At 51.6% G+C, this 25,296-nt stretch overlaps 1 protein-coding gene across 3 annotated transcripts in view; it reads right to left on the bottom strand.

The window, feature by feature from the left end:
• Positions 1 to 780: 780 nt before the first annotated feature.
• Positions 781 to 25,296, bottom strand: part of RGS10 (regulator of G protein signaling 10) — a 37,760-nt gene continuing 13,244 nt past the window's right edge. For all 3 annotated transcript variants that reach the window (XM_021699877.1, XM_044916612.1, XM_044916613.1), the window contains exons 4-5: positions 14,431 to 14,574; positions 781 to 1,190 (exon numbers count right to left, since the gene is read on the bottom strand). In XM_021699877.1, coding sequence (XP_021555552.1) covers positions 1,044 to 1,190; positions 14,431 to 14,574 — 291 coding nt within the window. In that variant the 3' untranslated portion in view covers positions 781 to 1,043. The remainder of the gene's footprint in view (positions 1,191 to 14,430; positions 14,575 to 25,296) is intronic.

Consider the following 25,296-nt stretch of genomic DNA (forward strand, 5'->3'; position numbering starts at 1 on the left):
GAGCAAGCAGCAGAAGGGAACCGTGCCTGACCTTGGGCTCTGCTCGCAAAGGGGAGGCGGGGGGGGGGGGGGGGTAACCTGGGCTGGCTGGCACAGCCCTGGCCAAGCAGGGCTTCACTCACAGCCTCTCCACCGAAGACGAGACTTTCAAAGAGCATTTCTTTCCCCTCGTTGGAGTGCCAAGCCTGGAGTTAACAAGTCCAGTAAAGGGTAGGGGAGAGGAGAAAGGGTTCCAATGTGTCCCCAGACGGGCTATGGGAGAACGGAACATCCCCCCAACTCCGTCATTGGCACGGGCCAATTCATTCAACACCACCTTGCGTTGTCGCAGGGACCCTGAGTGATTTTGCATTTATCTTTCTTCCTGGTTGAGATCTTGTTTCTGTCAAGATGAACTATTTATCTGTGTTGCATGACATGTCACGGACTGTAGGCAAAACCAGGACAAACCCACACATAAGAAATAAGAACCCTCCGAGGGTGCTCATACACTGCTCCCCAAATCTGTAGAGGCTGTCAGTGATGACTTTTCTTTTCCCAGCCCTGAACTTACTCTCGACAAGTATTTAACCAAAAGGCGCCTGACAGACGACACTCCCAGGGGCCTGAGTTTGTCAGATCAACTCATTCTCGAGCTCATTTGCCAAGTGAATCTGTGGACATGCATGACCCCTCCCCCAGAGGCCGGGCAAAGACTTAAAAGGTAACAGGTGGCTCTAAGTTTCACCTGGTGGCCTCAGAGGACGTTTAATCAAGTTACAAAATGCTCAAAGTATCCAGTGTTTAAGGACTCTTCTGCTTATGTGTGCTTGTGTGTGTGTGTGTATGTGAACTAAAACTTCAAAGCTATTTATTTTTTTATGTAAGATTAGCCATCATGCAAAACTCACTGGTCAAGCAGTTAATAAAATACACATATCCCACGGGAGGGTTTTGTACATTTCAGTCCTTACAGATAACAAAGCAATTATAAACCCTGCGTGGTCCTGAGAGGGAGTTCCTTCGCTTCTGAAAGCCGCCAGTCCTGCCAGCTCTTCGGAGGCTCATGTGTTATAAATTCTCGAAGCCCTTTTAGCTGCAGTTTGGGCATCGGGGGGATCTTCTTCCTCTTCCTCGGTTCGCTTGTGTTTTAAAAACAAGTCAGACTTCAAGAAGCGGCTGTAGCTGTCATACTTCATGAGGTTGAAGATCTAAGGAGAAAAGGAAAGACTCAGACTCAGACCATGAGTCATTCTATCAAATGTTTATTAAATACCTATCACGCGCCCAAGAAGGCAACTACGTGCAAAACACACAAAGCAAGTAAGTCATGTGCTGGGCAAGGAAGATTTCCTGGATGGTTTTGGTAGTTATGAGACCGTCTCAACGGAATATAATAGCCACACGAGCGAAGCTACCTTTACCTTCCTCGGAAGGATAAATGCACACAGCACTGATTCATACCCTTGTATCAAGAGGTCCGTTAAGAATCTCTACTTTATTTGAATAGATGACACAGGGACGTATCTCTCCAGAAACTTGAGGTGGCAGAACAGAAACCATTCCTGTAGGGAGGGTGGTTATTGGAAAGGCCACCGTCCTCTCAGATGATGCCAGTATTGTTAAGAACCCCCCAGAAGTCCGGCATCCAAGATCTCAAATAAACCTGTTATTATGCCAAGAAACAAAATGGGGCTTCTTTAATGCAGGCAGGGGAGTGAAACGACCGTGTTAGCGAGGAGAGGCTCTGGGAACAGGCCCTAATTAAAGGAGCAGTTGGCTGCAGCGTGTGGACACCTGCACACTCATTCAGCCCAGGAGCATGGCTCTGGGAAAGCAATGACTCTCAGGTATGTTCTGCAGGTACGAGGGGAGGACCCCTAATGGAGCCTAAGTCTCCTGGATTATAGGGCTGCCTCATGCACCGCAGGTCCTCAGAATTGCCCCCTCTCCTTAGCCATGGTCCCTATTCCCAGCATCCCCTCTCCCCCACTCCTACCCGATCCTTTGCCACCCTCCTCCCTTGCCCTACAAGAGCGGTGGAGAAAAGAGAAGCATTTTCCAGCTGTTGTGGAGTACAGTCTCTTGAGAAATCTTCCTCCTTGTCTCTCTCTCAAACCTTTCAACTGAATTTTCAGGACATTCTGCAGATGAAAAATCCACGCCGTGCACCCTGGTATCTTCGCTTCCTGCACTACGATGGGCTCAACAAGTGGAAAGTTCCAGAGGTGTCTAGAATGTCACTCACAGCCAGGAGGGGTTATCAAGTGGGTGGTAAAACCCTGACATCTTTTAAATTCCACCTCTCCCAACACACACGCAAACTATTTTGAAACCGAATGTCTGATGGAGTCTAAGGACTCAAAACATCTCCCAGGGGGATGGGAGACCTGGAACCTTCTGCCTTTGTACCTTCCTTCCCCCAAGACGGCTTCACCCACAAAGAGAAGCGCCTAAATCATTCTGCTATCATCAGAGTCCACTGCTCAGGGAAAGATTTAGGACTTTGTGTTTTCCTTAAACTCTTACACTAGTGCCTGCCCTTCCTTCCCTGGGTATCCCCCCAGTCCTGCCTCTGATCTGCAGCTGTTCAGGAAGAGCACGCCTCCGTAAGTCCCCACCTTGTGCCTCTCCTTGGTCGTCACCTCTTTTACAGCAATCTTGCAATCCTAGACTGATTTGCTGAGGTTTGGAGAAATGATTCATTTTAAAACAACAACAACAACAACAACAACAAAAACCCTCCCAGAAAACACAAAAATCAGAGCCAAGGGCAAGGCGGGGGATGAGGAATGCCATTATCGGTCCAAGGCCGCCCACAGATGTGCTGTGCAGGTGTGACCATCCCTTACCACCTGCATTATTCAGCTTTTCCAGGCACAGAGCTCCCAGAGGGCACTTTGACATGCGCACCTAGCTGGGAGGCTGGAGCGAGGCTCCGAGTGACTCACAAAAGCCACCTCGTGAGGACCCCTCCTTGCTCTCAGCCCTGCACCCTCTCCCACGCCAGGTCCGCGGCAGATGGGACCCACCACTGCCAGCAGGATGCGGTTCGACCCAAGTGTCTCGTCTGAAGTCTCTGCGTGTGGGAGTGGGACATCCTGTTTGCCTGCCGCAGCTCGAAGGCTCACACTTCAAAGAAGAGAAGAAAAAGGCACCCCGGGACGGAGGAGGCGGGGGACAGAGGGCAGGGGGTTGCTTGGGCTGGGCGGTGGGCAGGACTCGGCCTTCGGGAGATCCCCAGAGGCCGCAGGCTCTCGGCACTCCGCGGTGCCAGCCAGCTCGAGGGGACGGGTCTGCCAACTATTTAACAGGAGCGTAAGGGCCACTCCCTGCCATGGGCAGGTGTGAAATGCCCATGAAGGCTTTCGGGCTAGGGGTCCCTCCGCCAGGGGGCTTCGCCTGCCCCTTGGAGCTGTGCAGTCACCAGGTGGTGGCCGCAGCCATCAGACCCCTATGGGAAAAGGAAAAAGGAAAGTGATTTTCCGGGGCTGCGAGCTGCCTAAATAGCTCATCGCTGTCCCCAGCAAAGGGGCTCCTGGGCACTGGCCTCGGAGCGTATGGCAACAGGGTGCTCCCATCCCAGGGCCCCCCATGGGGGGTGCTCAGTGAAAACGGCTTGGAGGATAGAGAATGCTCCTAAAAATCCCTTCCCAGAAAGTGGCCAAAGGCAGCGTACCCCACTGCTGACCGCAGGCCACACCCTTATTTGTCACGGGGCAAATGGCCACGACCGGGGTCCAGTAAATACCTGCCCAGTGAATGAACAGAAACCACCCAATGTGCAGGGACAGAGGGCTGGCGAAATGAACCAGGGGGGTACCAACCCCGCCGAGAGCACCTTCCAGCCCAGCGCCAGGCCGCGCACAGAGCATTCTCTTGTTAAATCCTGAGACCCTGTGAGACCTGATTGCAAAGAGAAGAAACTAGGCCTCAGAGGTTCGGTGCTTTGCCCCCGTGGGTAGCGTATCCATCTGCTGGGGCTGCCAAAAGAAGTAACACAGACTGCAGGACTCAAACAACAGAAAGTTCTTTCCTCGCCTTTCTGGAGGCTGGGAGTCTAAAATGAAGGTGTTGGCAGGGTGGGTTTCTTCTGAGGCCTCTCTCCTTGGCTTATTTAGATGGCCCCCAACTGAGGAGGGTTCAACTTACGATTTTTTGATTTATACTGCTGCAAAAACGACGCACATTCAGTACAAACCGTACTTCGAATGTCGAATTTGGATCTTTTCCCGTGCCAGCGATAAGCGGTCGGATCCTCTCTGGTGATGCTGCCCCGTGATCACGGGCGCAAACAGCTCATGCTGACAACCATCCTACTCCCATACAGCCGTTCTGTTTCCACTTCCAGTACGGTATTCCATAAACGATGTGAGATATGCAACCCTTCATTGTAAAACAGGCTTTGTGTTAGATGATTTCAACGAGCTGTAGGCTCGTAAGTGTTGGGAGCACGTTCAAGGGGGCCAGGCTAAGCCATGAGGTTTGGTAGGTTAGATGTGTTTAATATCATCCTCAACTTGCAGTATTTTCCATTTATTGTCAGGATGCACCTCCATGTTGAGTCGAGGAAGATCTGTACATGGTGGTCTTCCCACTGTGTCCTCACACGTTCTTCCCTCTGTGTGTGTCTATGTCCTAAACACCTCTTCTTAGAAGGACACCAGTCGTATTGGATTAGGGGCTACCCCAATGACCTCATTTTACACTCATTATCTCCTTAAAGGTCCTATCTTTAAACACAGTCATATTCTGAAGTACTGGGGCTTCGGACTCCGACATCAGATTCTGGAGAGGACACAGGCCATAGCAGCCCAAGAGAGATGGGCGGGATGCGAACGCGGGCCACCTCGCTCCCGAGCCCATACTCCGAACAGCTAGGCTGTCCTGCCACTCACCTGGCAGACCAGGAGGCAGTCACTGAAAATGAAGTCTACAAAAAGAGTTAGACGTGGAAAGAATGCAACATGTGATTATTACACGTCTAAACACTAAATTTAAAAAACGTGCTAAAACGAAAAACAATCCCAAATATGTTCCTCAAGAGTGTATCTGTGGGGGCGCCTGGCTGGCTCAGTTGGAAGAGTGTGTGACTCTTGATCTCGGGGTCATGAGCTCAAGCCCCATGTTGGGTGTAGGATTACTTAAAAAAAATAAAAAAATCTTTTTTAAAAAAGTGTATTTGTGTGTATAATGGGAAACAAATATCCCTAAAAATCAGTGTGGTGGGTTGAACAGGGGACCCGCAAAGTGTACGTCTACCTGGAACCTCAGAATGTGACCTTATCTGGAATAGGGTTAGTTGAGGATCTCGCGATGACATCTTCCAAAAAGTGGTGTCTTCCTAAGAAGAGAGGACACACAGAGGGACACAGAAGAGGTCACATGAAGGCAGAAGCAACAATCAGAGTGATGCAGCCGCAAGCCAAGGTACAGCAGGAATGCCAGCCCTCACCAGAAACCAGGAGGAGGCAGGGAGAGAGTCTTCCGTAAGCCTACCGGAGGAACACAGGCCTGCCGACACCTTGACTTCAGACTTCTGGCCTCCTGAACTGAGAGAATAGATTTCTGTTTTAAGCAACTCAGTTTGAGATCATTGGTTAAGACAGCCCTTGGAAACTAACAGTCGGCTTCTTGATTTCAGCTCACTCCTGCTTGTGCATAGACAATGAGATGGCCCTAGGTGTTCCAGAAGATTCTACAAGAGGAGGACTCTCTGATGGGGAGAACTGGCCTCACGGGGCCTGAACTGAGAGCATCACCCTTCCAACACACCTCAAGTTGTCCGCGGGGAAGAGAAAGCAGAAGGTGGAGACAAATCGGGGGTGGGGGTGAGGCTCCAGATGGGCAGACGGCATCGGAGCAGAGTGATATGGCAGACAGACGGTCCTTCTGAGAGACAGGCAGCCGATGAAGCAGAAAACCCCAGCTGGCAGCTAACGGGCATTCCATACCTTTTTTTTTTTTTTTTTTGGCCAAGACAGCTGGGGCTCAGCAGGTTGCAGGTTTGGGCAGCCCCACATCTGTCAGCGGCATGCCTCGACTATAAACTATTCAGCATCGTTGCCTTGGGCTCCACTCCGGCAGGTGGCCAGAGGTGGAACTCTCAGTGATACAGGCAAAGGGAGCCTCCTGCCCACGGGCATCAATGCGCTGGGTCCCATCACACAACCAGGGCCCCTCCCTCTCCAGATCCCGGGCCACTGATTGATTAGGATTGGCCTTTCTGCGAGGGAGAATATCCACGCGGCGACTCCAGCTGGAGGTTGTTCCGAATCTGCTGCTCCAAGAAAGGACACCCTCCCAGAAGCACGCTCGGCCGTGGAGAAGACCGGACGCTTAAGCAGGCTTGAAGGCCCCTCGGGAAAGATTTCATCGCTGTCTCTAGTAAGTGCGTTTCAAGCCTAATCTTTTAATGCCTCTCAGACAGCAGGAACATGAAAAGACCTAAATGAGCATCCTCCCTCCTTTCCAAACCCCTCTGCCATGTTATTTCAACTGGATGCAAGGAGGAAAAGAAATCCTTTAATGCAGCAGAAAATTTTAGTAGTGAGATTTCATATTTGCTTCAAGAACTGGGTTCTTGAAAGAAGGTGGCAAGTGCCACCATCTCTGAACTGCGCCTTCTAGAACATGCTCTCTTCCCACGCACCCAGACCACAGACATGCTTTCCTACCCACACGTACAGATAGAAAGTGCCAAGAAAGTGAGCTACCTCCCTCCAGCCCTGAGGCCATGAAATGATCAGAGGCCATGGGGCAGGGCACACACAGGGATGTCCCCACCACGGAAGTTCAAGACCGTCTCCCCATCTTCTGAGTGGAATGCATCCAGAAGAAGGTCTGAGGGCAGCCAGCAAAGAGCAGCTCAGCTCAGCCCTTGTCCCAACCTGCCAGGCCAGGCCGTGGAAGTTTCTCTCCTGCTTCCCAGACAGGCTGCCAGAGAAGGACGCCATGCCGGGTGGGATCAAAACTCCAGAAGGAGGGTGGACATGGGCAGAGGAGGAGAGATCCCTGCTCAAGGGTGATACCCCTCACAGGCCCATGGGTCTGGTGCTGTCACATGGAGCAGCGGAGCACTTGGTCCACTTTTTTTTTTTTTTTTAAGATTTTTATTTATTTATTTAACAGAGATAGAGAGCACAAGTAGGCAGAGCGGCAGACAGAGGGAGAGGGAGAAGCAGGCTCTCCACCGAGCAGGGAGCCCGATGCGGGGCTCGATCCCAGGACCCTGGGATCATGACGTGAGCTGAAGGCAGCCGCTTAACCAACTGAGCCACTCAGGCACCCCACACTTGGTCCACTTTTTCCTGGAGTCCATCACACTCAAATCCAAGGCTCAAATGACATGCTTTCTACATGGAGTGAAGGTATTTTATTTTTGCCTTAACTCAGGAGAGTTAAAAGCTATTCTAGCACCCACCCCACCTTCTTCCCCTAAATACCTTTTTAAAGGTATAAAAAAAAAACAAACAAACTCAAAGTATTTCAAATACTATCCTTCCTGCCCCGCCCCATCCCTCCTAAGGCTGTGGTAGACGCAGGGAGCCAACTTTTCTTCCATTTGAATGAAAACCCACGACCTGCCCTTTCGGGCTTTGCACACTGGAAAATGCCAATTTCGGAACTGGACTTAATCTTCAGGGGCAGATGTCAGCAAGCACCCACAAGGCGGAGGCGCCCAGAATCCCCGGGCGCAGCCACCACTGCGGACTGGGAGATACAGGGGGTGGGGGAGGGAGTGGACCCCCACCTGACCCCGGAAGCACGGCAGCCCCTCCCCCACGGCCGGGTCCTCCCCCACCGGCCCACCCCTTCTTGATGTCTAAAAAGGAAGTGTTTCTCACTTCTCGGTTTCTGGGGAAATTCAAAGTAAAGACACTGCCAACAAGGGGCCGGACGCATGGTTCCTTTCTCTGTCAAGGATGTGGCTGGGAGCACTGACATCTCACTGAAGTCGTTTCTACCTTTTTTTTTTTTTTTTTTTTAAAGCATCAGAGGTCGAGGGCTTCCTTTCCCGTGGAGAAGGCCACCTGCATTCTGCCTTCCCCAGACCAGACTTAACACCAAGCCTGGGTGAGAGTGTCCCGGCAGCACTTGAAACCTGCTTTAAGTGTAGGCACTGGGATCCCTCAGGTTTAAGAAAGAAGAATGAGCAGCCCTGCTCCCCCTCAAACCTCTTTCATGGTCCCAGAAAGCAATGATTTCAAGGTGCCATGTGCAATGACCTTGACCCTCCCATCACCTCCAATCTCCGCGTTGTCCCAGAGGGAACCAATCTGGCTAGTCTGTGGAATTCAAACCAGAGGCTTCAGAGCAAGAAAGGTGGTAGAATGGTGCAGAAGAGACACTTCTAGGAGCAGAGTTGTGTTTTAAATCATTAACATGGCACAATCTCAAGTCACTGAGCAGATTTCAAAGCATTCCATTCTTACACCTTCAGGGAAGGGTCTGGAAGGATATGAAATATACGGGCGTTACTGTTAGGGAGGGAGAGGGAAGGCACGGCCTGAGGTGTTTTAACGTCTTACTTCAGACCCTCCTGGGTTATGTGAATTTTCTTTTCTTCTCAACAATGAACATGTAGTTATTTAACAATTAAAATTCATTTTCAGGGGCGCCTGGGTGGTTCCGTCGGTTAAGCGCCTGACTCTTGGTTTTGGCTTAGGTCGTGATCTCAGAGTCTTGAGATCGAGCCCCACATGGGGCTCCGCACTCAGCATGGAGTCTCTCTCAGCTCAGATTCTCTCTCTCCCTCTGCCCCTCCCCCCACCTGTGCTCTCTCTAAATAAGTATACAAAATCTTTAAAAAAATTAATTTTAAAAATTAACCTGCTCAGAATCTGAGGTGACACAGTAACGGGATGTGCTCACGGCTCGTGCTGGCCGAGGGGGTCCCTGGGCCGGCCCTCCTCCCTGGAGCTCCCAGCCATGTGGCGGAACGGCCCAGTGTGTTCACCCCGCTGAGCCGACAAGGCCAGCAGGGACGGGCACTGTCATCTCTTGTACAAAGGAAAGCATGTTAGGCCGCTGAGACCGATTTGACCCCTTCCTGTCGTAGCTGACTCGGTGCCTGAGGGACCGACAGGGATGTTCTAGAATCAGCCAGGCCGGGGGTACACGAGAGCCCGGCGGGGCAAGGGAGACGGGTGAGGGAAAGGAGAAGGCGAGAGCCCTGGTGGGTCTTTCAAGGCCAAAGACAGCACTGCTGTGAAGCATGTGTGGAAGGAAAGAGGTGGCCCAGACCAGGAGGAGGACGGCAAGGCCGGGTCCCACGGGGTGGCAGGCCAGCAGGTCGGTAGGACGGGTCCAGGTGCACAGGAAGCCCCGCACCCACGCGGGGTCCCCTCTCGGGCTAGTCAGGTCGCCTTCCCCTGGGGTGAACTTTTTCACTTGCAAACCGAGGTGCCGGCTCCCAGCTTCAAATAGATGCACAATGAAAGCACTGTGGGAGCGGTGAGGAGGCTCAGCCCCAATGTCTTCCCGAAGTCACGACGGTGCAGAAAGCTACACGTTATTGGCTGTTTCTAGGTGGGGACCCGAGGCTCGGTGAGGGCAAGGCACGGCCACTCTGCATGGCTTTGGAAGCCGGGGTTTCTCAACCTCAGCACTGTTGACACTTGGGGCCGGATAATTCTGTGTCGGGTGGGGCTGCCCCCATGCATTACATTTACCAGCATCCTGGCCTCCACCCACGAGGTGCCGGTGGCGCCCCCACCCCTGTTGTGACAGCCAGAAAGGTCTCTCCAGACATTGTGCAGGATCCCCTGGGGAGGGAGGCAAAATGGTCCCCGGTTAAGAACTGCATGAAGTTAAAGTTTATCTTCATGTGACATTCTAAAGGACACGTGCACTAACACTCCTGGAGGGCCCTGAGTAAACACGCCACAGATACACCTGCATTTCGCCTCCCAAGCGTCTTATCATAACCTCCATTTCACCAAAGAGGAAGCTGAGGCACAGAGAGGGACTGCATCCTGCCCAATGTTTCACAGCTACTAAATTCTAAAGTCAAAGGAAAGGGGGAAACGTCAGGTCTAAGGAAATAGGGGTGTGACTAGCAGGGAGCGACTTTTTAACATCAGGGCACTGGAGGTCTGCAGACGGCATCTGGTTACCACAGCTTCAGGGCCTAACCCCAACCAGTCCCTCCTGACTTAGTTTCTACCATCTTCCTCACTGACTGTATACTCCAGCCATACTGACCTCCTCCAACACACCTAGCAGATCCCCACCCCAGGGCCTTTGCACTTGCTGTTGCTGCTCCCTGGCAGGTCCTGCCCCCTTCTCACCTGGCTTCCCCTTGCCACTCAGGGCTCAGTCACCTCCTCAGGGAGCCCTCCTTGACCATGAGATCCAAAGTAGGCCCCTCCCAGTCACTTTTAGCCCACCACCTGCTGTATTTACTTCATAGCATTTATCTTTTTCTGTCTTCATGGTTGGACGGGGGCTGATTTCTTCTCTGCACACACAGTTCCTAGCATGGTCCCTGGTACACAGTAGGCTCTCCATCAAGATCGTAGCATAAGGGAGTGAATGAAAGAACAAATACCAGCAAACCGACCAGAACTGAAATAGACCTGCCAGCAGAGGATTTTTATAAGAAAAAAAAAAGACACTGCAGGAAATTGCAATTCATTCAAAAAACCAACTCTTTGTGAGGTCGCCTCCTCCTTCCTGCTTCCCACAACTTAAATTTGTCCTTTGATTCTAGGCTAAGGTTCCAAGGAAACAGACACCGTCCAACCCCCACCTCTCATGGCCTTCCCAGCCTTGTGCTGAGCACACAACCAGGCCACGTTTGCAGAACTGAGTTAAATCAGAGAACGATCTCTCCACTTCCATAAATTTTCAAAGTGATGGAGTTTTAAGCCCCCAAACTTCTCTTAAGATAGCAAAATGTCTAACACAATCCTTCGCAGAACACGTCAACCACAATTTCAGCCTGATGGTTTGGGGGATCAGGATCACTAATGGTGTCACCATCCCATGGCACAGGGATGCCCCTGGGGTGGTGTGTGGGGCTGGGGGCCCCCACACTCGGTGGCTCCAGATATCACTGTGCTGGGGGCGGGGTTTGAAGTTTAGTTTCATTTTTCTGTCTCTGCCCTGCCTGTCAGTTGTCGCTTCTTGCTGCCCATCCCTGCCTGGCCTCTACCAGCATCTCCAATCCGCCGTGACCTGAGAAGCCGAGGCCGCTTGAACTGTGTGTAAACCAAGAATAAACAGGACTTGAAGACCCAAGAAGCTCTCCTTTAAATCAGATGCGTGAATGTGGGGTCATCTAATTTAATGCTCATGGAGGATTTTCCCACCTTTCTAGGCTCCGGCTGCACCCCTGAGGAGGGGCTGAGGCTCCCTGAAGTCTCCCTGGTGAACGGGGTGTGGGCGGAGCACAAAGCAGGTGCTCAGACAGCTCTGTCTGAGCCAAGTGGTGCTCAACACAGCCAGAACCACTGAGGGGGGCAGGGCTCGAGTTAGGTGAGCTCTGTGGTTCCAAACATGCTCCTCTCGGCTTCAAACTCCTGCACTTAGAAACACAGGGCCCTCCAGGGGGCCCTCTGGGGCACAGAGAACTACAGGCCATGCTGAGCGCACATTTTGATCGTTACCAGCAAGGCTTTTGAGAGGCAGAGTTCTCCGAAGTGAAACAGAACGCAGAAGCCCTTCCCAGGCACTCGCTGCGGAATCAGCTCCGAAGCCAAATACCTTGTTTCCGCCCTGTTGCACCTTTGGAAGATAGTGCCTCTTTCTCCCTCTCAAGTAACTGAATTTTTAGCAACAGGATACACACAAGTGCCTTCTTCACATTAAGTACTTTGAGCTGCACTGTGGCACATGGGTACTTACAGGAACGAGAAGGATGGAAAATCTAGAAATCAAATATTATCTGTGGTTTTTTTCCAGGTATGGAATTATGAATTTTTTCATCTTTATATTTTGATTTCCCAAACTTCTTTTGTTAAGCCTGTAGGATTTTTATAGTCAGGTTAATAGAAGTAATTTTAAAAAATATTTTTCTTTGGGGGCGCCTGGGTGGCTCGGTCGGTTAAGCGTCTGCCTTCGGCTCAGGTCATGATCCCGGGGTTCTGGGATCGAGCCCCGCATCGGGCTCCCTGCTCGGCGGGAAGCCTGCTTCTCCCTCTGCCTCTGTCGCTCCCCCTGCTTATGCTCTCTCTCTTTCTCTCATGAATAAATAAAATCTTTAAAAAATATATTTCTTCTTTGTCATTTAAAAAAAGATTGGTCTCTGTCCCTTGTGTTTCCTTCTTTCCATGCATCCAGGAGAGTGTGCCCAGTCACAGGGGTCCAGCTCCACCTGGGGACATGCTTCAGGCCTAACTGCAGGACATCTGGGTCCTTGGGAGCCCGAGGTCCCGGCAAGTGGAGTGACGTCTGCCTACGGCATTCCTCCCTACTACCTTGGCTTCTGCGGTCCCGGAAAATGGGGTTGTCGGTATTCGCCTGGCCCTTCCAGTCCCTCTGCTCCAGCTGGTCTTTTGGGGCTTTGAGGAGCTATGAGGGGCCCCCATGAACCCAGGCTGTGAGCGTGGCAGAGACCGTGTGGTCTTTGAAGGCAGGTGGACGAGAATACATCTGGTCTCTAGCACCTCCTGCTCCCTTTATGACTTTGTACTAACAAACCACCGAGTCTCCCTGAACCTTGCTTTTTGCATCACCAAAATGGGAATAATAATAATCGTGCTGGAGATTAATGAGATGGTACACGCCAAGTGGGCATCAGACACTGAAGGGTACCCCTGAACAGTAAATACTGTTCTTATTGAAAATATCTAGGACACAGGGGGTTCAGTCCAGGTTCTCAACTGGCTGTACTTTCAAGTACCCTGGGAAGCTTTTAAAAGACTCCAAGGTCCATGAGGCGCCTGGATGGCTCAGTTGGTTGGGCATCCGACTTTGGTTTCAGCTCAAGTCATGATCTCATGGGTCATGGGATCGAGCCCCAAGTGGGGCTCCATGCTTGGTGGGAAGTCTGCTTCTCCCTCTCCTTCTGCCCCTCCCCCCCCTCTAAAATAAATGAATAAATCTTTAAAAGAAAAAAATGCCTCAGAAGTCCAGGTGGGGCAGATATCCTCATGCAGCTATGGACACAAGAAGTGCATTTTCACCATACATTCTATTCCCTTTCTGGCCACAAATCCATGTCCATGGCCCCCTTCCCATTGGCTCAAAACCACCACCTCCAGGAAGCCCTCAACAAGTCACCCACAGCCACTGGAATTCCTTCAACACCTAAATTTGATTCAGGATTCAATTCACATGGAGTTTGCCCTTTCCACCGTGTCAGCTGGAAAACATTCTTGAACTACTTTCCATCTTTGTATTTGCTACCTGAATAACTGTTCCTAATCTCACGCTGAGCAAAGATGGGGCACCGTGGATGCTGGGACAGGCTCTGGGCTCTGTGCCCACTCCAGATGATCCAAAAAAGGCCAACCGAGGCACTGTACCAGTTCCCTGAGTGTGGTGCCAGGACCTGAAGCATCCGCATCACCTGGGAACTTGTTAGGGAGGCAAAGTCTCAGGCCACCTGGGAACCATCACATTTGAAGGTTAACTCTGGGGGTGAGGCCTAGCGTCTGTTTGCACAAGCCCTCCAGATGGGTCTGCGCTTGCTCACCTGCGAGGGCTGCTGAATGAAGCTAAAGACTCATTCGCACCTGTGAGCCAAGGAAGGCTTTTGCTCCCTCGATAAGGATGGAGCCAGGAGAAGCTTGATCTTGGTCTGTGTTCCATCGTCAACAAGGGTATAGATAACATTTCATAAGTGCACTCTGAATAGTCACATCTGCAAATTCATGTCTAAGAAATCTCTGGAGTGCAGTTTCGTCCCTTTTCCTATTACCACTGGCATATCTCATAAAAAAGCTTGCCAGAAAACTAATTTACCCCTTATAGGTCCATTTTTTAAACTCAATTTTTCCTGTGTTAAGTGGAATAAAGTGCCAAATGTTAACCTTTTCCTTATAATTCAGGAGCCTCACTATGAACTAGCTTACAGCCTTGGGCCACCAGCAGTGGGTGGCCATGTTTAGATATTTGCACAAAAACAGCCCCAGTTTCCCTACCACTGTGAGTCCTTGTGCTTGCTTTCTAGAATTTTCTCTCTGTTCCTACCTTCAGCAGCTACATGTTGCTTCTTCAGTGTGGGCTCCTAGAATAGCTCCAGTCTCCCTTCTAATCTGGGTTGAGAAGACAGACAACCCTGCTGGTTCAAACTGTGTGTAGACCAAAAGTAGGCAGGCCTGAGGGAGCCTCCTACAGATCAAATCCCGAGCCTGGCATTCCAGTCCCCTCTCGTTCACCAACCACAGCCCTTCAGTGTGCCTCAACTTGCCCAGCCAGAGGGGACGGCTTTTGGGGAGTCTAACATTCTTCCAGCCTGGGAATAAGTGTCACATCCAGGGGCAGGTAGGGAAGTCAGGTTACCTGGTCCTGGAGTTTCTGGAACATCAATGGGTGTGGTTCTTCCAGTATATTCTCATTGAGCCGGGACTGCCCCTCGACATTGACTTGGGATGAGGCCTTACTGGACAGGAAGGTCATGTAGATCTCTTTTGCCTTTTCCTGCATCTGGAGGAGACACAGGGAGCCTGTTACCTGGGAGCCCAGCCCTTCCCGCCTGAGCCCAGTTCTCTACTCCTGCCAGACCCAGAAGCAGCTCCGTCGCCCCTGGGGGCTCTGGCTGCCGCCCCGGGGCTACGCTCTGTGTTGGGAGGGCTCGTGATGGGCCTAGCCCCTACTCCCACCCCTGCCACATGTCTGTAGCCACAGATCCTGTCACGAAATTGCGACACTATCCATTTAGAAATGAAGAGAGAAAGAATCCCCGCCCAGAGTGAATGACAGTCTGCACCATTCAGGACCATCCTGTGAAGCCTTCAAACGAAGGACTCGAGGGAATATTGTTCAGTCATAAAAAGGAGCAAAGCATGGACACACGCTACAACATGGTGGAACCTTGCAAACGTTGTGCTGAGGAAAGAAGCCAGGCCCTAAACACTGCACGGTTCCATTCACGTGAAATATCCAAAAGAGGCAGATCCACAGAGACAGAAGACTGAGTGGTGGCCCAGAGCTGGGGGAAGGGGGCAAGGGGGAGCGACTGCAAATGGGTAAGGGGTTTCTCTGCAGGACAGTAAAAGATTTCTGGAACTAGGGGCGCCTGGGTGGCTCAATTGGTTAAGAGATTGCCTTCGGCTCAGGTCATGATCCTGGAGTCCCGGGATCGAGTCCCGCATCGGGCTCCCTGCTCAACAGGGAGTCTGTTTCTCCCTCTGACCTCCCCCACTCTCATGTGCTCTCTCTCTCTCTCTCATTCCCTCTCTCTCAGATAAATAAATAAAATCTTAAAAAAAAAAAAAAGATTTCTGGAACTGGATAGTGTGAACGTACATAATGCTGCTGAACTGTATACTTTAAAATGATTAAAACAGTAAAAATGAGAGCCCTAAAAAATGGTTAAGTGGTAAGATTTATGCTATGAGTGTTTTACCACAATTTAAAAAATCAAGTTTGGGGCGCCTGCGTGGTGCAGTCGGTTAAGCGTCCGACTCCTGATTTTAGCTCAGGTCATGATCTCGGGGTCGCGAGATGGAGTCCCACATTGGGCTCCATCCTGGGTGTGGAGGCTTCTTAAGATTCTCTCTCTCCCTCTCCCTCTGCCCCTTCCCTCTCTAAAAAAATAAAATAAAAGTTAAAAATAAAAATAAAAAAGATAAAAAACCAAGTTAAACCATGCACACATATCCTAACCGGTCATCAAGCACCTACTATGCCTGAGACACATGCTAGGGGTTTTACGGCTATGATCCCATTTCCTTAATCCCCTGATCATCCAGCAAAGGACCATTTCCTGTTGATGCCACTTCCCTGATGAGGACTCAGAGGAGAGGCGATGTGGCTTATTCAAGGAGCCTGCAGGGAGACTGAGGGCTGTTTGGCTCCAAAGCCTTGCATCCCCCCACCCCCCCAGCCCCAGTCCACGCCTGTGAGCTACATCACCCCCTCCAGTCAGTCCACATTCCAGGACAGGGATTTTTTTGGTACCGGGATATGAGCCTAAGCAAAGGGGAGAAGGCTCGCTGCCCACCCTGAGTCCCAAGTGCCGACCTGCTGGAAAGCATCAGTCCTAAGTAGATACAGGCCCTTAAAATGCTTCTAAGCACAGTTGGAAAAGATATGCCCACGTGCATTCAGGTTGCAGCGAAAACCTAGAGCAAAAACACTTAGGGTAAGTGCTCTCTGTCTTAAAAAGAGCATGCCTCCTTGCTGGGGCTGCACAAGGCAGCCTGGTCCTCCAAGGCATCCCCTGAGGGTTCTATTTTCTCCTAGAGAAAGGAGGCACCTCGCTGGTGGCCAAGATGGGGGTCGGTTCTCTGAGCATTATAGCCTCATCTAGTACCTCACCCCACAGAGCAAGTCGGGAGACCACTGCTTCTGATCTGCAGCCACGGAGCCATGATGTGGGGGGTGGGGGGAGCTGGGGGGCTTCATGGGGCCGAGAGAAGAGCCATTGTCTCCAGAGAGCCCACCTGGGACCCTGAACAGGCTTGCAGAGCTCGGCTCAGGACAGCCCAGGCTCTGGAAACATTTGGCCTTCTAGAAACCACCAGAAGGCTTCAATACTTGGTGCTTGAAAGGAGGGGAGTTTAACTTATTTTGGTTCCAGGGACTAGTTGACAAAAGATGCCATGAGGCCAAGGCTTGACCATCCTACCCCCCCTCCCCGGAAAGAAAGTCTTGACAGTACATACAGGAAGACTTCCCCGGGTGGGAGATCAACGCCCCAGGCCATGGTGTCATTTCTGGATCAACTATTGCCGTGGACCATTAATTGATGTCCAACTTAACAACACAGGAACATCTTAGGCTAAATATGGCTACTCCAAGGGACAAGTCTGGAGGCCATTGCAGAGATCCAGGCAGGGCAGCACTTTGGAGTTTCTTGCTTTCCAAAGACCCACCGCTCCATGAAGTCACGAGCCCCACTTCCACCACCCCTTCTGTCCGTGAGGAACAATTTTGGAAAACCACTTCCTGTTTTAACAATACTTCATGAAAATACAATTCCAACTAGTCTGATCAGCAAACTCCATGCAGAGCTCTGGAAATAGAAATCACTTGGGTCTCTCCTCCCCCTTGAACATTCACACACACGTTTTCCAGATGAATCCAGGATATCTTGGGTGGTTCTGCAAAGGAGAAGTGTACCGAGTAGCCTGAAGCTTGGAGGTGGGGGCGGGAGGGGCCTGGAGGAGAGGAAGCAGGTTGGGGGGCGGGGGGTGAAGGTATGCTAGCCTCTGGGAGGCTCAGCCCCACCCTGAGGTCCCCAGCCACCCCTCCTGAGTCTGTCTGGGAAGAGTGTGGGGTCCCCGAGGCACCCAGTCCAGGGACGACCTGGTGCATGGCTGCCCCCACCCCTGGCTGAACCCACACAGGGCAATGGCTTCAGCCACAGAGCTTATCTGGGCTGGGATAGGAAGCGTGACTGAAAAGGGAAACCCTTAGACTGCAGACCACAAGCCAGTCACGGGAAGGCCTGGTGCCCATGCCGAGAACTCTTAACAAAAAAGAAGAACCGGGTCTCTCGAGTTATTTTGGTAGATTTTCCATCGTTCTGTTAACCCTCTTCTAGCCCCACCGGGACGGGGACAGAACGTGCACCACCAGACTGGTGGAGCTGCCCGGGTCTACGGTTCTGGGTGTGAGCTCGAAGGATGGCCAGCTTCTCTTCCCCAGCCCGGCCAGCCTCCCCCAGGACACCTGCTCTGCGGAGAGCCAACAGGCCCAGCATCTGACCCTGCCTGTCCAGAAGGTGCTAGAAAAGGATCCCCCAGGGCCCATGTGATGACTCCTGGCATCAACCTGAGGACCGCCTGTGGGAGTGTTTGCACCCAGATGAGCTTCTCCCAGACACCCCGTGAGTCTGGGGCCTTCACTCCAGCCTGGTAATGCGTCAGTCATAACAACGCCCAGGCAGAAGTCAGCGCTCAAGCACTGCACCCTCAGCACATGCGTGTGGAAGGGAAGCAATTCGTTTAGTATCAGCCCGAGACACAGCAATCTACCCAGAAGAACGACAAAAGCATCAGCATCCCAAAGCTCCCTGCTCTTTCTTCTCTCCCCCATCCATTAAGGGGCTGAAACCTTTTCCACTGGGAAAATAAAACCTCCTTCCACTCCACGTGCCCTTATCGCTAATGACCTCCCCACTCCTGACTTCTTCCTGAAACATCTCAAAGGAAAAGCGTGCACTTTGCATCTCCATCGTCCCTGTGCCCCCCTCCTCGGCCCACTCAGCCTGGCTTCTGCCCACCTGCTGCCCACCTCCCAGCAGCTCACCGACATGCACCAGTGCCTCAGTCCCTCAGACCTTCTCCTGGTCTGCTCTCTGGCCCCTGGCTGCCCTCTCAGGATCCTCCAACACCTTCCTGTTTCTATCTGTCTCCTTTGTAGGTTCCCGTCTCTCTGTTCCCCCATAAATTCTGGGATTCCCAGACTTCTGCCCTAGCGAGGATGCTTTCCTAACCACGTGCTCTCCCAAGATTTCAGCCCAACCCTCTTCCCCAAGCTACTGACCATGGAGCCAACTGATTTCTAGAAATGTGGGCTTGGATGTCCCACAGACACCTCCAACTTAACACCAAAAAGCAAAGTGGCCCCTCCTGGCCAGTGGTCCTGCCATCTCTACTTCAGGAAGCTGAGAGCCACGGTCCCCAACACCTGTCTCACCCCACACTGCACCTGTCACCGAGATCTGTTCACTCAGTTCACTCTGCCTCCTTCACGTGCCTGCACAGTCAGTCCTTGTCCACTCCCAGCGCTCGGCCGGAGATAGACCGCAGGAGAGGACACATGAGAAAACTTAAGGATTGAGCACTACCTTTATTCATATCAGCTTCAGAAAAAGAAGGAGGCAAAGAAAATAGCAAGTAGACGATGCGAGAATATTTCTGAGAACTGGCTCAGGAAATGGAAAGCAGTTGGAGGGACAGCGGATGACTCCGCAGAGAGTGTGACAACAAACGCGCACCTGCATGGGTGGGGAGGGGGGTGCCAACAAGGAGCATCCGAAAATGGCAGGAACTCAGGGGGCATCAGGTGGCCCAGACAGAAGGGACGAGGAGGGCAGCAGAAAGAAGCCATTAGACCCCCAGAGCCCCGATTCCCCCAACCCTGAGCAGTTACCCCCCATCCCTTCTCCATGAGAGACCAGAGTTTTTCCACTAGAGAAACTGACTCAGGGAAGCTGCAGAACAGAGGCACGAGGAGGGGAAGGATGAGACACCAAACGGTGCAGTGGAACTCTACTTTGGACCCCCAGCAAAATCCTCCCAGCGCCACGCACTGGACGTACGTGCGGTTTATGAGCATATCGGGCTTGTGGCCACCAGGAAGAGACTACAGGGCCCCAGGCTAGAGAAAACAAAAGCAAAAAGGAATTCCACAGAAGGATGTGGAAGTCAAGTTGAAATCTCCAAAAGAGAAGTGGGAACCAAAAGCCAGAGATGAAAAAAATGGGAGGGAAAAGAGGTAAAAGTGAAGGTCTCACTCTGTCCAGGGGAGGAGGGCCGTCACTGGGAAAGAGGCCAGAGAAAATGGAAGGAAAGGAGTAACCAGAAGTCACGACAATCGTAACAACCTAACATTGCCCAGAACTACACATTTCCAGATTAAAAGGCTCCACAAAACGCCCATGTGGTGGATGAACCCCAACCCCCCAAAGCCTCTGACTATATAGTTGTAGAATATTTGTGATGAAAAGAAGAACATATGCTATTCCAGAGGGAAAAGAGCAAAAGAAACAAAACAGCTTACAGATAAAATACTAATTCTTAACAAAAATGGAAGACAATGGGGCAGGTGTGTTCCAAGGTCTAAAGGAGTGTCGACATAGAATTCATTTCTGTTCCATCACAGTATCAGTGAAGTGGGAGAGTAGGGGAAAAAATAACATTTTCACTCAACAAGATCTTTAAATGTCCACCTGTCATGTCCCCTTCCGCAGGAAGCTACTGCTGCCCGTGTCGCCCCAGGATGAGGGAGCGACTCGGGATAGAGGAGGTCTCAGGTCCTGGAAGCAGGCGAGGGGCTGAGGAATGCCCATGATGGCAAAGGAAGGCCTGGGGACGCCCCGGTGGGAGCTGTGGCCAGAGGGCCCCCCAGGGGATGGTCCCCAGGTGAACCCCAGCTGCAGAGGCGAACCGAGAGGCCTGAGCCCACGCGACACCGTGTCGAGAGGCATTTTAGAGGGCTGCTGGAGGTTATAAAAATAAAAAAAGCACAAGATGGTCCAAGAAGAAAAAACATGGAAGCATCCCATTTGGCTCAGCAGCAAACAGGAAAGAGACTTCATCGTGAAAATACAGTAGACAGGGATGTGAGTAAGTGAAAGCTCGGTTATAGCAAGAGGAAGCTGGTAGATAACATCTAGAAGTGATGAGTTAGCTCGGAAGGAACAGGGGCGCAGGGCCAGCCAATGCTGGGTCTAAACCACGCCAGGAGCAGCTGAGCTCTGCTCTGGCCAGCCTGAACCCAGCCAAACCCATGCTGAAAGGCCCAGCAAGAACCAGAGGGGGAGTGAAATCTGGAGGGTGCTGCAGGGTGAAGGGCACCAGCCCATCTTACTCCAGAAGGAGCGTGGGTCACTTGGGGATTTTTGAATATATATATATATGTTTTTAATAAAGAAGATGGTGTTGTAGCCTTTTAGGAAAACCTTTACTTTGGTACTTTATTTTTTTTTTTTTTAAGATTTTATTTATTTATTTAAGAGAGAGCGAGAGCGAGCACACGAGTTGGTTGGGGGAGGGGCAGAGGGAGAGGGAGAAGCAGCTAAGCAAGAAGCCTGATGGGGGGTTCCCTGCCAGGACCCTGGGATCATGACCTGAGTTGAAGGCAGACGCTTAACTGACTGAGCCACCCAGGCGCCCCTGCTTTAAGTACTTTAAATACGAACCTCAAACACTCTAAATCCTGGATCAGGTTGTAGTGTTAAATAATATGTAATTGAAATCATAAATACCATAGATCCCTTCCCCTATAACCCTGTTAACTCTAAAACACTATAAAAAGGCAAGGTACCATTATATTTAAATACCAGTGCCAGTCCCTCTCAGAGCTATGATTATTAGAAACCTGCACTGCGGGGCGCCGGGGTGGCTTAGTTGGTTAAACGTCTCTTGATTTCAGCTGGGGTCATGATCTCAGGGTTGTGAGATTGAGCCTCACGTCGGGTTCCCCATTCAGCTCAGAGTCTGCTTGAGACTCTCTCTCTCCCTCTGCCCCTCCCCCCCACACTCGCACATTCTCCCTCTCTCTCTCTCAGACAAATAAATAAATCTAAAAAAAAAAGAAAGAAAGAAAGAAACCTGCACTGCCCCACCCCTCCCCCTCCCCTACCCCTGGCTTGGTTTTTACAAATCTGCACAAACTGCCATGTCCATCTCCACTCTGTCACAGAGTGAACAAGCCCAGTATGCACATGCTGCTGAATGAATGAATGAGTGAATGAGTTCAGGGATACCCAACACCTCGTTGGAGCTTTTCCTGAGGTTTTATCACTCATAAACACTGCTCAGTTTTAGAAAACAGATCCATCTCTTGTGCGAATTCATGAATTCATGGGGGAGAGGCACTTCTCAGAAAAATTTCAAGCCATAAAGAAATTGGGAAGGGAGAGAAGTGCTTTGAAAGCTGTCTGCTGAGTATGAACACCCTGAAAGGTACAACCACCCTAGGTTCCCCAAGGAGGGCGGGGGTACGGGGCGTCATCCTCCCAACTTCCTAAAGCCCAGCATCCCTGCCACACATGCAGAGTGTCAAGACCTTCCCGTTCCCTTGGCGAAGCACGGGCCAGGGAAGAGAGCGGGGCACAGTGCAGGTCCACTGTTGGAGCTTCTGAGAAAACATGTCTGTCCCTAGGGCCATCACCACAGCAGGAGGGTAGGGCGCTAGGACCCCGCCCCGGGTGGGTCCTCAGGCGCCAGCTGACCTGAGTGGGGAGAGCAGGAAGTAAACAGCACCAGGCTGCTCTAGGCACTTGAATACAGTGGGGAGAAGACAGACAAGGATCTCAGTCCCACGGAGCCTTCGTGATAGAGGGAAGACAAGACAGTACAGAAAGGAAATAAAGAAATCCTACACACAAGAGACCAGAGAAGTTGTAAGTGCTCTGGAGAGATCCAGCTGCATAATCCTAGGGAAAGAATGAAAAAACAAGCCAGCACAGAGCCTATTTAAAATAATGGAGGGGTGCCTGGGTGGCTCAGTCAGTTAGGCGTCCAACTCTTGGTCATAATCTCAGGGTCGTGGGATGGAGAGCCCCATGTCGGGCTCCACGCTCAGCATGGAGTCCGCTTGAGATATTCTCTCCCTCTGCCCCTCCCACTCGTGCTCTCTCTCTCTCTCTAAAATAAATAAATCTTTAAAAATAAATAATAAATAAAGCAATGGAGGCAACGTAAGATTCATACGGATCCCACCACCGCCTCCATTCACCGTAGAGATACACCCTCGACAGACTCCCTGCTGGACCAGACAGGGCGAGTCTTATTGTGAAACTCGGTTGGGCTCACTTCTCCCCCTGCCTCTGTCCTCCTCCACTTTTTAAAATTAGTGCTTTGGAACTTATTCCTGGTTTTACTTCCCCTGTAGCCAGACCCACTGGAGAATACACAGGCCCCGCAGTCAGAGACCTGGGTCTGCGCTCTGGCCCCGTCCGCACCAGGCCAGGCAGCGTGGACAAGCTGCTGCGTGCCCTCCCAAACCACAGCCCACACATCTGGAAGGATGGGGACAGTCATGAGGCTCAGGGTGATAACCCACACGAGGTCTGGGCGCCATGGGCCTCACGGATGCTTGCTTGCTTCCCAGCACTGTCTGCCTTCTCAGGCGGCTGGCTGGTGAGGCACTCACTGCATGTTCTAGGCTTCAGGACACGAACCTTCAAGGGGTCATATGCTGGGTGTCGGGGTGGGGGTGCAGCGAGGGGCTGCCAGAATCTGGAAGCTCTGCCTGTAGGATGCGGATGGGCCAGGGCAACCCAACCCCGTGGCCTTCCAGTGTTCACCTGGACTCCCAGGCTCTCCAGGTGTGAGCTCCCCTCCCTCCCAGCCTCAAGCCCAGAAGAACTGGCCTGCCCCTCAGGCACTACTCTCCCACCACCTGGCCTTCCTTCGGCTCTTCTCTCCAGGCTGTCCTCCCCACAAGCTACCCCCACCCCCAAACTCCACTTCAGGTGTCAGCTTCCCCACCGACCCCCACCTAGGCTCCCACGGAACCCACACTTCCCATTTCTCTGCTTAGCACACTTGCAAAGGCTTGTTTAACAAGCTGCTTTCCTTCTCCATGCCTGTTCCCTAAAGAAGCTCATCCGTCTTTGTCCCTGTGTGTCCCCCACACACTTTACAGGGCCTGGCCCTAAGCAGGCCCTCCACAGAGATCTGGTGGACTCAACTGAATCTAAGGACGCATGAGCATGATGCAGGGAGAGCGTCCAGGAGACCTCAGAATGTTGGTCCAAGTCCCAGCTCAGCTGTGGGGGGGGGCCTCAGCTTCCTGATTGGTACAATGTGGTGGCAGAGTGGTGGAGGGAGGGCCGGCCGACCTGTAGGCCCCTCTCACCCCCAACACATAAAGAATATGGCAGAAGAATGGACATCTGTTTGCCTGCTGGGCTCTCGCCTAGGGTTTTAGCCTGAGGCTGGACAAATCAAACCGCACAGTCCAGCATTTATGGACAGTGGCCCCTGGGCCCTGTCTTGGGTGCTGGGGCCGAAGGAAAACAATGACCACTCCTGTCTCCAGGGTGGAATCCCAGCTTTCCAGGGCAGGCAGACTCACCTGCTCACTTTTCCCCAGAAGCCATTCACCGCCTAGTAGACTCAGACAAAGTCATCCAGGGAAGAGAAGAAGCCCAAAGGAAGCAAATGCCAAGGGTCCTGCTTGGGAAGGCTTTCTAGGCTGACCTAGGAAATTCAAGCTAAAGGGAACCTATCTTAGCATCCACCCTCAACCTCACAGAGAGGAAGGTGGTAGAAGGAAGGCCCCGCTGCTCCATCTTGGGGGAAGTGTGTCTGAGTCAGGAAAAGGCTCTGAACACACCAATGACGAACATTCTCCAAGCTGTTGTCTACAAACACATGCGTAACGGCTGCTGGCTTCATGGAATCCAGGTTTTGGAGACAGAGGCTCAAAAGCTGGCAGCCCACGAGCTGCTTCTGCCCATGGATATGTTTTGTTTGGCAGGCAAGGTTTTACATTTTTTTACAAATTAGTTCCAACATTTATTCCTAAGAATCCAAACGTCCAACTTCTCTGGAAAACCAGGCAGCGCTGGGCTGAAGATGGAAGAAGGTGCCTTAGGAAGAAAGGCCCGCCCGTTAGGGTTCTGGGGGAAAGGGTGGGCAAGCGAAGACCTGGGTGGGCAGAACTCAAAGCACGGAAAGCCCAGTCAGCCACAGGCCCCAAAGTCAGCTAAAGAATCAGCCACAGCTCCTAGAGGCGGGGCCAGCTACCCACAATGGCCCCAGTCCCCACCACTCCCTATAGCCTCACACCAAAAGCTTCATGGATTCATGTTTACTCACCGGCCCCTGTAGACATTTAGCTGGTAGCCTCTTAGACATACACAGGCATAGGCCTCACAAACGTACCCAATCCATAGGCCTTCCTCCCCATAATCTCCTCCACCTCCCCTCGCACCCAGCCTTCAAGGACAGAAAGTCTACTGACATCAGAATGAAAGGTTACCTCCTGCAAAGAGCACACATCTACCCAGGAGAACAGTCAGAAACTTTCTATGTGGGATGCCTGCCAACTACAGGATGTTTTGTAAAGATACATTGAATAATTGACAATCTATCTGATTCGAGTTGCGCTTTTATCGCCACACATCTGTTTATCATTTTACTACATCCGTACAAAATGCCGACATGTCAAACTCTGGGGAAGCATGCTCATAACTTATTCATGAAGAAAAAAATCGGGTGCAATGATAAACTTGAAATGACAGAAATCGTTATTTTTACTTTAACTATTTGTCCATTTAAACAGCTCCATTTAAAAATTAACACACTTTGGGGAGCCTGGGTGGCTCAGTCAGTGAAGCGGCTGCCTTCAGCTCAGGTCATGATCCCAGGGTCCTGGGATCAAGTCCTGCAACGGGCTCCCTGCTCAGCAGGGGGTCTGCTTCTCCCTCTGCCCCTCCCCCCAGCTCGTGCACACTCTCTCTCCCCCTCTCTCAAAAATAAATAAAATATTTTTTAAAAAATCAACACACTTTTTAAATTA

This window comes from Neomonachus schauinslandi, chromosome 6 (genome assembly GCF_002201575.2).
Source record: "Neomonachus schauinslandi chromosome 6, ASM220157v2, whole genome shotgun sequence".
In the NCBI taxonomy this organism is placed as follows: domain Eukaryota; kingdom Metazoa; phylum Chordata; class Mammalia; order Carnivora; family Phocidae; genus Neomonachus; species Neomonachus schauinslandi.